At 35.3% G+C, this 15,581-nt stretch overlaps 1 protein-coding gene across 12 annotated transcripts in view; it reads right to left on the bottom strand.

Moving 5' to 3' along the window:
* Positions 1-15,581, bottom strand: part of SGCG (sarcoglycan gamma) — a 105,515-nt gene that overhangs the window by 29,842 nt on the left and 60,092 nt on the right. For all 12 annotated transcript variants that reach the window (XM_050980907.1, XM_050980914.1, XM_050980927.1 and 9 more), the window contains 2 exons: positions 11,768-11,869; positions 8,042-8,129 (listed from right to left, as the gene is read on the bottom strand). In XM_050980907.1, coding sequence (XP_050836864.1) covers positions 8,042-8,129; positions 11,768-11,869 — 190 coding nt within the window. The remainder of the gene's footprint in view (positions 1-8,041; positions 8,130-11,767; positions 11,870-15,581) is intronic.

Here is a 15,581-nt window from a genome sequence, read left to right as displayed (position 1 = left end):
AAGAATCTTTAAGTCCACAGTTTTCTTAACACAAGTGCCCCATTAATGTGAGACAAGGACTGTCCTATAGATTATCTTCAATATCAGAGAATGGTATGAATAATAACTGATGTATTTTGAATCTTAAGAGGGAATGCTAGGATAAAATTCAAGCATATGTTTTATTCATGCTAGAAATAAGACATCTAAGGGTTTCAAAAAGAAAGAATAGGCTTTTACATAAATGGGAATAAGTTTATGTAATGAAAAGTAGCCATTAATTTATCTTAATGGTATTCCACAATATACATAAACTAGCTATATTGCAATAACACTAACTGCATCATAATCCCAGTGAGATTAATTTTCAATTCACAAACAGCAGCCAAACTCAGTATCTGAAAGTGTAATCTCCTAATGCCTAAATGTGTTTTGTTTACCACCCTAGTGTATTAACTACATATAATGCAAGTAATACTATATAATCATATTTGCTGATAAAATCCTACAGTTAAAAATGCAGCCTGACCGAATGCAGGTTATAGACAATATTTGTTTTCTACTTGCTGTCAGGTGTGTCACATGAATGTCCAGGTCAATGGGTTATTCTTGCTAATCAGGCTGATTATTGCCTACTGTTTCTGTGTGTTTCCTCCTTTAATGTGCAGCCCTGAAGCAGACCTTGTAAGTGATCTTCACATCACATCCTTCTTGACACTGAGGATGCTGCTTTGAATGGTGAACATTTTTTTACCAAAAAGAAACTGACAGGCTGCTAAACAGTCTTCATTTTGTCCTCACTCTTTACTTCCCTTTTCCAAGGAAGGAAGCTCTTGTTTAGTGATTCCATTTAAGTTGAAAAGCATTTTAATAAACTGTCTTCTACTGCTACACAACCTTTGAATTCCAGGCCAATACAAATATAGATGTACCAGACAGAAAAGGATCTTCTGTCAAAAACAGGGCCAGCCATAAAATAAATATCTGCAAATGCTTAATGCCAACGAAATCTGAGGAGTCTGAAATTTGAAGAGTCTGCCTACATGTTACCAGCAGTCAGACTCTTCAAATAGTTAGTTCTGCCAAACACTAAGAATTTTTAGTGTGTCTTTAGATCTTTCAGAAGAAAAGGCTTTCCAACATGGGATTTACTTCTATCATTAAGTAATTTAATACCTTTTATTTTCTTACTCTCTTTTCTTATCTGCCATTTCTAATTAACCTATGTCTGTCAGCTACTCTGTATGCGTTGCTCTTCTCCTACCACCTGGAATCATTGAAGTATTGGGTATATAAATCAAAATCCTGAGTGCTCTTTGGTATTCCTATGCAATTTCCTATTTTAGTTAATTTTTATTAAACTAAAGCACCTTACTTAAGAGCTCATTAAAAGTGTATTAAAAATATAATACTCCTACAGATTCAGTTCCTATTCCATGTATGACAGAATACAATATCAATAAATGTAAGACACATAAACAGAAACATAAAATTAGCTGTATTTTCATATGGAACAGCATGGTATTTCATTAGAACAAAGGTATTCCTACAGGGAATGTGCACATTGCACATACACATTTTATGACCATAACACACATCTCTCATAGGTTGGAACAGTAACTCTAATACATTAATAGAACACTTGCTGCTCCTGTTTCCCCTTTTTCTCTCAGTTCTCCTTTTATGCAATGGATGAAACAATTATGGCCTCTCTGATTAAAGTAAGAGTGCCTTACTGTCACCACTGTTTATGCTCTGTTGTGATCTGTGATTGAGGTCTGGAGAGCTTAAAAAATTGGTCACCTTTTCTCACAGGCTTAATGAATCCAAATTTTGTTGCATGATGGAGAACTTCAACAGGAAAAGCTGAAACACACAGTCCTCAGACAGATAAGGTGAAAAGGAAAATACTGAAGTAGATGAGGCATGATAATATGCAACCCTGTATGCAGAGAGGATAGCTGATCTGAGTCTCTCATTCCTAAGTGAGTACTTTACTTTATCATCTGTATAATGGATATTCTTCTTCCCCTTTTCCTCTTTTTTAAAAAAAAGAAAGCCATGAGTGTATTTTCATAAGGTCAACTCGAGCACTGTGTTTCAGCAGTATTCTAAGCATACCTACCAGAAGTGGGCAGAGGACAGTGTGACAGGATCAGCTGAACAGATGGGGCATGATTCATTCCACAACATTGCTGTCTAGTACCATGATACATTCTTTTGTGTTCTCTGCCTGGCCTTCAGCTTATTTCAGATGTCCTAGAGTGTCTAGGACTTCTATTTCAGACCAGAAAGTCCAACATGGAGTGTGTAAGCAACGTGAGCCCTTCCAGCATGTCAGGTGAAGACCGGGCAAGATGGAATAGCAGAAGAATGCCAGCCAGAGGTCACCTCTCTGTGTCCTACCTCCTAACTACAGCAGGGTCAGCTCGGCTGGAAGTTAGACAGAGGGGCTCAGGGTCTTGTCCAGATGAAGTTTTAATACCTCTGAGGAAGGGGATTTATCAGCCTCCCTGAGCAATCTGTTTCCATGGTTAACCATGGAACAGTGGTGATTCTCTCCCCACCCTTCTATGCAGTTGCATTTTACCTCTCTGCAACTTGTGACCATTGCCTTTGCCCTCTTGCTGTGCACCTCAAGTCTGGATTCATGCTAGCAATTGCACAGCAGGAAATGGACTCAACCAAGAGAGGTTCAGGTTTGATATTAGGAAAAAGTTTCTCCACTAAAGAGTGGTTAAACCTTGGAACAGGCTACCCAGGGAAGTGGGTTCAAAAGTCTTCAAAACATAAGTAGATGTGGATGCTGTAGTTGGCATGGTGGTATTTGGTCAAAGGTTGGACTTGACCTTGGAGGTCTTTTTCAGCCTTAATGATTGTATGATTTATTTTGTCTCTAGCCCTCCTAGTATCAGATGCCAGTTAGAAGCTCTCCTTAACAAACACAACCTCTTCAGACTCAGACACTTCATGTGCTTCCACTCCCTGGCCATCTGAACAGCTCCCTGGTTGGCTTGCAGCTCTGTCCCACTGGAGAGGGTCTACCATATTCCAGCTCCCAGATGAGGGATGGTGCAGCCCAGTGTGCTCCTAGTGCTCACTGCCACAAGGCTACACTGCAGGTACATGTTCAAGCTGTCCACCAGGACTGGGGCTGTCTTCTGCACACCTGCTGCACAAAGATAGGGGTGTGGCTCCTCCTTTGGGCTGTATCTGCCAACAGGGTTCAAAGCTGCTGTTGCATTTGAAGCGATTTTAGATGTACCTAATTATCCAAATTCTATCTTATATTATAGTCTCAGTAAATTTCAGCCACTTTAAGCTAACCTTTACAAATTCATTAAACATTGCCAAAAATTCAATTATTTTTTGGCGCAGAAACTATCTTCACCTTTAGCAGTAACTATTATCTTCCAATTACCAACCAATTACTTATGCTAATGATTACTGTACCACTGAAACCAAAATATATTTGGGATTGGAAATTTAATGAAACTGTTAAAATTGAGAAGGTTATAAAATCTTTAATAATTTCCATTTTTTCACCTATTTTGAATTATTTCCTCCCATTGGAATAAAGAGACAACGAAGCTACTCAGAAGAGTGGTTGCTCTCTGATGAGAGACAAGTATCCCCAAAATGGTTATTTTCCAAACAAAAAATGGCTTCCCAAATATTAGTGGGTTTTTTTCAGAGTCAAACTCTGTAGAATTATGTCCTCTTCTAGACTAAGTGAGAAGAAAAGTGACAGCACAGGATTCAAGTCCCCTGGGCCAGGTCAAATTTCCCTCAATGTGATGCTGTCATGTTTAGCAAGTCAGCAATGCACATTATCATAGGATCATGGAATGGTCTGGGTTGGAAGAGACTTTAAAGAATATGTAGTTTTAATCCCCTGAAATGGGAAGGGGCACCTTCCATTAGATCAGGTTTCTCAATGCTCTATCCAAGACAGGCCTTGAACGCTTCCAGGGATGGGGCAGCCACAGGTTCTCTGGGCACGCTGTTCTAGTGCCCCTCTACCCTCACATTAACTATCTGATTAACTCCTAGAGGATGTTTTAATTCTGGCTTAAGTCAGTCTGTCTGACTGTGAACATCATGATGAATTTCTTCATAAAGATTATCATATTTGGGGACAGGGTGTGCATATCTTGCTGTGGTAAGCATCTTACTCTACATGGCGCTTAGACCATCAATGGTATTTTTTTTCAGAAGAAGATACTTCTCCTTTGAGTCTAAATATTAAACTGCAGTTTGATTTGCTTAATTACCTCTCATTTAAACATATCTTGAATATTTCTCATTGTTTTCTGCTATTTGTTTTAATTCTTTTCAACATGATATACATTCAAATACTCAATGGTCTCACAAAAGACTAAAAGCATTTGCATTTAATGCATATTCTCTTAAAAAGAAGAATTGGTCAAAACGTCTGTAGAATGTTTTAGCAGCCACTTGTCATTCCCTAAATCTTATCCATCTAACCAAATTTTACTTTTAAATAATCTAGCATGTATGTCTTTTTATGATCAAATTCACTGATAGCTAAAATTTTTATACTTTAGGAAGTAAACATTCCTATGCTAATCCCCTTCGAATAAATACTCTAAATTCTTGATCAGAGAAATACTTAATCATTCCAAAAATACTTCAATGAATTTTCAGATTTATCCTTCTATTAATTGCTCCTATGTTGTATCTTCCTTTCTTATAGCCCAGCTGGACACCAATTAAAGTTGTGCAAATAATCTTCTTGCAGACAAAGATCTTCAAGGAATACATTCTGCCTTTTATCTTAGAGATAAGAAAGAATTTATTTTGACAAAAATGGGATTTTTAATGAAAGACTTCTGGGGAAAATAAGGAAAAGCTAAATGATTTTACAGTGTCAGTAAGTTTATGAAACTGGCTTCAGGGTTTTTCCTGTGAAAACAAGATCAAATTCTTCTTAGAGTCATCATGCTTCTTTAGCACTGTTTTCTTCCTCCTATGCCTCTTATGAAAAAATATCGTCACTTGAAAAGAAATATTAAAATGCTGATAAGAAACCCCTACATGATTTGACTTTGGGAAGTGGTAGTTTTCTAAATGGCAATTATCAGTGCTAAAGCAATGTATGACACTGATCTGTTTCCTCAGAATGTAGTTCCAGTCTGAAGAAAGAGATAGCACAAATACTCTCATTGTAACAGCTGCTCAGATTAATGCTACAGACATGAAAATAGTCTCAAAGCAGAATTTTGACTGTAATTCTGTTTTCACACTGCATATGCCATTTTGACTTTCACCATATTCCCATGTTTTCTGAGTGAAGCTGATTTCATGCTTAACAATGCAGAACAGCTTCATAATCCAACTATCTAAATAAATTCCTACAAGCTTTAGACTCTTTAAACTGAACCCCTGACCTAAGCTACCAATGTTACTATTCCTTGGTGTAAAAAATTGAACTAAGACGAGGATCAGCAATCCATTCTACTGGAATCTGCTCTCACAAACCTTTCATGACTTTGGAAACCTCCTTTTTTTTTTTTTTTAAGAAATTTTAATTTTTTTTCTTAAATTTTCTCCTGAAAAAGACGTATTTCCAGGAGAATTTAGGATCTTCTGTAGGTTGAAACCTCCTAACATAACACTTTAAAGACGGGTATCTTAAAAATCTGGTCCTACTTTTCAGCAGAGAGAGTTGTAAACATGCTGCTCTTCATTGACTTATTATCCGTGACTGGAACAGAACTGCAAAAGCTGACTGTATTATTTTCATCTGCTGATAAGCTATACATAGAAGCTTATGTTTACTTGGGTAAAACATCATTTACTATTTGATACCAACGTTGCTCTTAATGATTTTATAATTGACTATATAGTCTAAATGTTTCTTTTATACATAACATTTATCACCAATCATTATTGAAAAACTTTGACAAGTTTTTTGCACTAAGTTGATTTATTATTGCTCAGGATATAAAATCAAAAGTGCTGCACTGCTCTTTTATTCTAGGATTGAATAAGGCTTTGAAGTGGTTAAGAACAGAAATCCTGGAAATCATAATTAGCACCGTTGTGGATTACCAAAGAAAGTTCTAGATATTTCAGTTTTGAAAGTTGACAAGCAAGCTGTAACAATGGCACTTGAATTGTATTAACGATTTTAAGGAGAGGAGCTATTCTAAAGAAAATATTTACTATCTGTTCTGTACACATTGCTGCCTTGCATATAAGCAACTCCCTCCATAACTTTCTTAATTCCCTATGACTATCAAGCCTGTACATTCCCAGAACTATGCTTTGCTTAGATTCGTTCCTTGCTGTCTGCTGGCAAACATCCTTCTGAGTCCCATTTCTCCTAGAAATAATAACAAAGCGATCACTTCCCTTAAATAAAATCATTTTTCTTTTTATGCCTTGTCTTGTTCCTGTTATTTATTTGTAAAAAGTAATTAAACAAAATGGTGTTTTTGTCATCCAGGGAGCCACTGAAGTCAAAAAAAAAGAGAAAAGAACTTGGGGTAATTGGGTTTTTTTTTTCACAACTCCTTCAAGAGGTATTGCATACAGATGAACTGAGAGGCATGTAGAAGCTTTAAAGCCAGAGCAGTCATGTTGGAATTTGCTCACATTTTATGTCTTTTTTGTATATCTGTGTTTCAAGAAGGAATGCATAATAATGCGCCTATTATCTTCATAGGGGGTATTTCACAGAAACTCAAGTAAAGATTTGTTTCACATCTCTCGTGTGAATTACTTCTGTTGAAGACTGAGTATTTAAATCATTCTTAGTAACTTATTAAATTCTTTTAACAGTTCATTTGAATCACAATTTCCATGATTTAAAAGGTATTTTTGTTATAATCTTGTGAGAGATGCTATATTATATTGTCATCTCTGGAACAATTCCAAGCTTATCTATAGGACTCCTTCACAATTGCAACTAGTCCTATTTACAAGAAGACTAGAGTTTTAAGACATAATTCCAGCATATTGCCAATTGTGGAAGATATTAACTGTTTAGAAAAGGCTTGTGCATATAAAGTGAGTAAGCCACACACCTATTTATCACACTCCTTTTGATAAATATTTAGAAGCATTTTCTTAAGACAAGTCATGCAGGTCTTTATGATTGACAGAATTAAAAAAGGGGAATCTGAAAACATTTAAAGACTGAAGTGTGATTAATTGTATAATTATACATTTTTAAGGGGAATAACAGGCTCCTCTGTATATTTTTCTTCCTTTTGTTTGAAAACAGTGAAGCCTGCAAAACATTATATGAATTGAAATGGTAATCCTTCAAACAGGAGTTGTCACAGAAGTTACACAGTCTCAACAGCATTGGAAAGTTGCTCATCAATGCTCTGCTGGATCCCAATTTAGTAAACTACTTAAACATATCAGGTTAGGCTACAGTTAAATGAGCAGGAATTTATGCTTTGCTGCCCGAGGACCTTGTAAGAAATGCGTTAATAACTTGCTACATTTTTCTCCAATGTCAAATAAAGGTTGAAAAAGAGTAACAAAGCTAAGAAAAATTTTGTCATAGCTCACACATATTGTTGCCATTATTGCCTTAAAAATATGATTTAAAGAGAAAAGTCTGGTTATTTTTGCTGCCAAGATCTCCCACTTATATCTGTCTAGATCTATTGATTTCACTGAGTAAACTGATGTATTTTACTGCTACCATAGACAGTAAGAGATATAAATGCCTGAGTTTTGAACTTGAATTTTTTTTGGGATGCCTGCTTAAATGTATTTTCTCAGAAACTGATTTGCAACTATAAATAGATATTTACAAAGGGAAAAAGGGTAAATTTAGCAGAGACCTTTCTTGCATAACTCTGCAATAAAGAACTGCTTCAAATATTAAAAGAATTATTGCTTAACTGAGAAACTGAAAATAAACTACTGCTTTTTACTAAGTGGCAGGTGGATTATTCAAATATGACCATAATAGTAATAAATATTCATGTGTTTAGTGCTTTATATTCTCAAATCTCCATACAAATATTCATTTCAATGTTTCCACAGCAGTGGACAAGGAATAATCACTCAGACTTACCCACATTTAATCTGCCTGTGACTTCCCCATTTGAATTGCGAGCATTCACAGTCACATTGTGAGTAGACTGGAGAAGCAGTGATGAGTCCTGAAGAACAGAGAAAGAAAAAAAGTATGCTGGACAGTACAATTAGAATTGTGAACCATTTTCAAGATTTAGTCTAGTGCTGGTATCAACTCAGTCACTGAAAGGTCTTTGCAGCTACAAAACTATCGAGAGATCACATCAAATAATGTGGGCAGATATTTCTGGTTACTACAACTACATCAGATTTAAAGTGAGAAAAATAATCAAATGGATTACTTCAGGTAAACAGAACCTGTGTTACTGGACCAATGAACATGGCTGCTAACATTTTATCTTTTGGAAAAAAAGCTTTAGTACTAGTTTTAGTACCTGTCAGTACATAACTGAGACTCCTAGAAGACAGCCATTTAATTGAGTGTGAGCACTCCACTTTGAGAATTCATACCATTGTACTAACTTGGTGAGAAACATGCATGCGCATTCTGCTTCCTCAATGGTGCCTGCAGTCTGTAGGCTGTGGCCTAATTTTGGCACCTGGCACTGACTCTCCAGGCAAGGAAGCTGTAAGAGTGAGTGATGGAGAGAGCAGCAGGCTGACTACATCAATGCTGACTTTAACAGATGACAATACAGGTGATTTTTCAGGGTAATCATAGTGGCCACTGTCTTTACCTGACATTAAGTAAAATTATCAGAACATCAGACATTATCAGAAAATTATCTGGGTACACAAATCTTATCACTCATTTGGATCAGCAAACTGTAAATACACTGGTAGAATTCAAAAAAAGGAGAGGAAGTTTTCTGCAGTACAGGTGCTTTAATACTAAAGCACACTTTGTCTCTGAAGGACAAGACCCCAGTAAGTGATAAGAAGTGCCTACACAGATCTCAGCTCCCAAAGCATCAAGGAATACATGATATGAAGAGAGTATCAGCAAGCTGCCTGCTTGTGACCTCAGTGGAGATACCCATTCCTAAATAAATGAGTTTCCAACTACTGGAATATTATTAAAAGATCAGCCTCTTTCCCAGATATGGCTTCTAGTTATTTTTCTGGACTCACCAGAGACTATGTAGTACCTTGAAGGCTTAACCCCTGAAAATAACCCCAAGGCATGTTTTCATCTCAATTTAATGCTCAGAGTATGAGATAACCTGAGAGTTTTAAACACTTTTTATGTGACGAATTTTACTACAAACACTTACTTAGTAACAAAACCACAAACCTGATTAAATAGTAATGAGATAGAAGTAACACACAATTTGGACTCAAACTTACACATTTTTTTAAAGAAAACAAACAGTATCTTACAAGTAGGTAGAAAGGCTCTTTCAAAATAAGTTATTAAGTGAGCAAAAGAAATGAATCACACTTTATAAATTATATTGGGAAAACATAAAAGCTAACAGAATTAACACAAATAATTAAAAGTCTAAGGAAAAAAGCAAGCCATGTGTTAGAATGAACATTAATGGTAGTAAGTTAGTATGAAAAGGAAGGCCAACAAAGACTGGGCATTGGGTAAATATAGCAAATTTTAAGTCTGCTAAATGACCCACAAAGCTGGGCACCTTTTATTACATTTATTTGATTGCCATTCTTTTATTTAAAAAATAATTTAGTATTTTGAGATATCAAATGAAAGTGTGAATAAACTGTACTCTAGACCTGCTGCTGCCACACATGTGGTTTTGACTAATTAAAATCTAGTAAGATATTTAAAAATGCTCATCTTTTATCTTTCCATGAAGATGTTTTAGCAAAGGTGCAAGGGTCTTGCCCACAGCTCTGTGTTGGACTCATAATGAAGGCATAAACTTGTAATAGGCTCAAGAGACAATGCACAGCAAGTAGATTTTCTGCTACATATTTTCTTAGCACTTTGGAGACCTCATTAGGTGAGAAAATCTGTTAGGAGACTGCAAGGAGAAAACTATTAAGGCAAGGGAGAAAGCTGCTTTGAAAGCTGAGAGGGGCCCAGTTCTCCAAGACAAACTTAGAAAAAGAAAGCTTAACAAATAAGTAATGTTATGAGAATAGAGAATAAACACATAAATGGCAACTCAGGAGACCAAGCTGCAGGCAATTAAGCCTTTAGAGAGTTCAAATATTTAAAAAAAGCAAGGATACAAACAGAAAAACCTCGGATGAATTATCAGTAGGCAGAGAGAAGCAGTAGCCTGAAGGCTCTAATTAATGCACGCTACTAATGATCATGACGGATCATTGGACAGCTAAGCTTATATTAGATGCTGCCACACCTCTTTTTCCAATATTGTACTAAATGTATTAAGAGCTGAAAGGAATATTAAGAGAGCACAAATGGTAGCTTCACACTGCATAACGATCCTTGGAACTAGAGGGAGTTCTTAAACATTAGCTGTGGTGGTCTTAAAAAGTTACATGCCTTATTGGATAAAAAACCTCCAGGGAAATTCACCAAAGCACATAAATAGTTTTCTCCCTGTCTGTGAGGCAGAAAAGAATACAGCATAAGAAGCTGAATGGAAATACAGATACAGTAATGGATTTTCACTGTCTTAATTAAGAGCTTTTCCTGAAACTGGAAATACTTAGAGAAAAGTAAAAGCTCAGTATAAGTAAAATATGTTGTCATTGCTTAAATTTTTGTAATCAAGGCTGTTAACAACCTCATTCTGATAAATTTATTTACATTTTCTCTTGCTATAGCAATATATATACACACTAACTTTTTTCCTAGGTTCAGAAAACTCACATGGCTGGCTATTTCTTCTCAATTACATGTCTGAAGATATGAAAAAGCCATATTTGGCTTTTGTTGTCACTGAATAGTACATTATTCAATGAAATGTCCCATTGGTTGATAGTAATATTTACAAAACATAAAACTTTATTTTGTGAGATGTTGGACTATGGACAATAGTTCTGAAAAATATTTATTTTATTGGCCAGAAGCAGACATCTCTCTACAAAAAAATCACTGGAATAAGTTTCAGAGTCCTCCTGGATAATTAAAATCCAAATCAGATGCTCTCTTCCTTTTTCTAAACCCACAAATTCCACACCTTTCCTTTTCTCAGTGACATTTTAAAGTTAACAATTTTGATAAATATTTGAACAATATTTGGTATTCCTATTTTACCTCACTTGTAATAACAACAACAAACTTTTCTGTCTAGGTGAACTAGATTAAATACTAAGTCTTTCCATTTAGACTTGTAAATTTTATATGCATAAATATATAAACACACCAGACATCTCATGGCATTGTCCTTGAAGTGAAAAAAGCTATATATAATAGAGAAATCATAACTTTTCCATTGGGATCCACTAATTTTAGAGCTATTGAAACTATTCTGCAGTGGATGAATAAACAGAACAAGCAGCTTCCTAGGGAAGCCTCCATTAAAAAATAATCTCAGTAAAAATATTGAAAACCTTTTTATATGCTCCTCAAGTTTTAGCATTACTTACATACGATACCAATTATAATTCCTGTTTGATCTGCTTATCACATGCCTAAGAGATAAATGTTAATTCTGACAAAGCATCATGACACTGACATTGTAAAGCATGCAAAAATAAGTGTATATACAGATATACATGAACATATATATATCTTTGTTGTTTTTCTTGCATGAAATCATGCAAAGTTCAATTGTTCAGAAGTGCATTCATTTTATTCAGCATTTTTGCAAGATTACCCACTTACCACTCTTGAATGGATTTCTTTGGCATAGAGAGGGAATAAGAATTCAGATTCCCCTTCCAGTCGAAGCCCTTCTTTCGTAACACGCAGATGTCCCATCCCAGTCTGAGGAGAAGATGCGAGAATTATGCACAATTTACTCTTGTTGCTGTATTTGTTTTGTGTTCTTTTCATGAATTAATCATTTTCAGAACTACCTGCCTCAAGTCTACTGATAAATAAACAAATAGTAATGCATTTAAAATTTTGAGAATACCTTATTGTTTTTCCCAGGAGCAATTTTCTGTGAGAAATTGCAGGTTTCATGAAGTTATTAAACTTGGTTTTTGTTTGGTTCTTTTTTTTGGGGGGGAAGGAGGCTGTGGAGTGGAAATACAGTTTTATAGTCATTAAATTAAAAAGAAGTGCATTTGTATTGGCTGTGCTGAAACAGCTTTTGTACTTGCCTTCTAAAAATGTAATGAACAATAAACTTTTACATATGAGTACTCACATAAAAAAACTTACATTAACATCTCAGGGTTCATTCTATCAATAATGTAAGCCTACAGAACAGACAAAGAGGGATTTTTATTTGCTTTCATTTTCATCAATAACTTCTTTTTAATTTTTAATTCATTGGCTTAGTTTTCTCTCCTTCAATTGTTGGTCAAGGCTCTCTATCAAAATATAATATACCTTTTTCTCTATCACCTGCTTCTCAGCTTTCTCATCCTTTCTTCCTCAGTCCCTCCTGCTTTCAGCCCAATTATTCTTTCCAGCTGATATCTCCGTTCTTTCTTTCTTTTTACTTCCTTTCATCATTATCACAGAATTGATAATGTGAAAAATGAGTGAGGAATTAAGTAAGTACATCTGAGGGTTTGCAGGCTTCAGCTGCAAGGTATTTCACAGGTATTCAGCTAATTTGTAAAGGATTCACCAATTTCCCTGACATAAAGTGACAGAAGATTTACCAAAAAAATCCCAACAAACCCAAAAAACCAGCTGTCCAGTTAGGCCACATGAAAATATTTCAAGAAAACTGCTGCAAACTACAAGGAACAGATAGAAGGGCTAAATAAAAAACAATAAACCCAAAAAAGTATTTTCACTCTTTAACAGTTTTCAGGTAGTTTTCATGTAAGCAGAAGAGATAACAGGCCACTGATTACACATCAATAAATTGTTCATCAAATGAATTATGCTTGCCACTGAGAAAAGTTATGATTGAAGAGATGGTAATTGCTTTCAAATATATGTTCTGACTATTTAGATTATATATGTGTGTATATATATATATATATATGTATATATATAGTAACGTATCAAACCAGCCTTCAATGAAAAATCATAGCTATTTTTTTAGCAGGCCTGAATGGAGACAAAGAGAGAAACGAGTTTTTCTTAAATTCCATAGGGTAAGAAATGTTCATTCACTCCACTGGAGAGTACAACCACAACTCTTCCTCAGCAAGATTTGCTTCAGGAAAGAGGCTTTTAGAAAAGCTATTTATGGAATCTGTTTACCAGGATCAAATATTTTACTGTTTTGAAATATATAATGTACAGTTTCCAATAATATATAATACAGTTTCCAAATTCTACACCACTGCAAAGCTTTTTAAGTATATAGTGATACATCCCATAAGGCAAAACTAAAATACCTATGATGAGCTTTTATACTGACAATTCCTAGCTAGCACTGACTGATTTAAAAATATGTTTTTCTAGCAAAGACTGTGGACAGTTTTTTTAAATTTGCAACACTCCAACATTATAGACACTTGGGTTTTAAGGAAAACACTTGAAAAATCTGATGTGAAATATCAGGATATTCTAAAGAAATACCACTAACCAGTATCTCCTCTTTTATTAACCAAATTCAGGGTCTGATGATTTGCTCTGAGCTCATACTTTTTCCTATCAGGTGAAAGTATGTTAGCTATCAGGTTTAAATAGTTTTTATATTTTTATGGAATAAAATAAAAAAAAAAACTAAATAAGAAGCTAAATAACTAAAAAGAACTAAATAAGAATACTTTAGAATAAGTACAAAAAATGACATTGACAAATTTTAAATTTAAGAAGGCAGAGGAAGAACTAGCAATTAATTCTTGCTCTGAAGCAGACTGGAGAAAATTAACAAACTCCTAGGTGGCAATCTCTGTCTTGCCTTTGGCAGGAAGAAATTTTTAGTAGAAACAGAATAAAAATTATGTGGAAAAAAATTATGCAATTTACTCAGCACACTCTTTCTAATGGATTCAGTTTCCCAGCAATGATTACTGTGAAAATGCTATATAGACAAAGAAATGTCTTTGACAAAAAGAATAGTATGTCACATGACAAAACTCAGCACTTTCAACTTATCTAGAAGTTCCTATTTTTTCAGTAAATCCAGTCATATCCCTCAGGATTACTTTGTATAAGTATGTCCTCCAGCATGCCATATTTTCTTATATCAGATATTTAATTTAAGCATTGACACAAAGCTCACATTCTTACATACTTGCCTAACAGCCTCATTATCCATTCTCATTGACCACTTGGGAAGTGCAAACCCAGGGAAATTTAGATTTGGATTATGTGCATAAATGACTGTCTGTGAGGACTAACATAAACTTTGTAACATGCATACAAACAATAAAACTGTGGATTTTATATAATGATCCTTACTTCTATTACCTTTGTGACTGCAAACAATTATTATGTTCTTAGTACTACGATATTTGAGCATCTTAAGATTGTAAAAGTACTGAATTATGCAGTACAGTGAGATAGGAGAATTCTATTATATCCCTTTTATAACTGGCAAATTGAAGTTACATGGAATATAAAATAGAGGGATTTAGAATAAACAACCACCCCAATGCACTGAGATCCAATGCTAAGTTCCATGAAAAGGGAGAGCATAATATTTACACATAATGTTCTCTCAACAACCACTCTGCTTCTTACATTACCAATTGCTTTTTACTGAGTATTGCACCTTCCTCAGTGATGAACAAACGTGATGCTTTCTGTTTCAAGGATTTGATTCTGCTCCTATTCAAATAACTGAATAAAAATATTTCTACTCCTTTGAGGAAAGGCACCCAATATCTATTAGTTAGATGTGGACTTTGATGCAGTTGTGCAACAAGCTATTGCTTAGGGTGGGGGAAAAAACCTGCTTCATTAAAGACAGGAAATGTATGGCAAGTCTGGATTCTGGTTATCCTCGTGCTGGTGACTGTCACTGCTTGAGTTTGCTGGCCCTGAGCTGTAACACGCTGTTGTACATACAGATATAGCTGAGACTCACATTTTGTAATTACTCAAAGCCCTCAGCAAGGCAGGGACACAGCTGTACAGCAGGGAAGGATGAAATGGCATCTCTGTAGACAGCAATCAGGTTTTATTGCTGCAAGGAGTTGACTAGCGTGGAAACTGCTGGCAGCTGCCAAACTCTTGTGTACCAAAGATGCAACTTAGCATTAGTGTTCACACAGGTGTGACCAGTTTTCATTTCAGAACTGCTTGACTTATTCTAACTGCAGCAACAGGATGTCTTTAACTAGAGTAGAAACATTTTTTCATAATTTGAAAATGCTCCCAAGCAGGTAAGTGCTTGGAGAAAAAGAGACAAAGCCTTCTACCACAAAAATTCAATCTCTGAATAGTCATAAAAGCTCATCAAAAGACTACTTGATTGAGAAGTCCTAGTCTAAAAGACATTTGACATCTAGCTTTTCATGAATTATCTACATAGGGATACTGCAAACCAGCTGAAATGAACAGCCACCATGGCACAATTCTAGGTAAGATGTACTGTGTTGTGGAACATCTGGATGGG

Source organism: Serinus canaria, chromosome 1 (genome assembly GCF_022539315.1).
Source record: "Serinus canaria isolate serCan28SL12 chromosome 1, serCan2020, whole genome shotgun sequence".
NCBI lineage: Eukaryota > Metazoa > Chordata > Aves > Passeriformes > Fringillidae > Serinus > Serinus canaria.
Note: the sequence above shows the minus strand (reverse complement) of the source record. Positions and strands in the feature narration are given on the sequence as shown.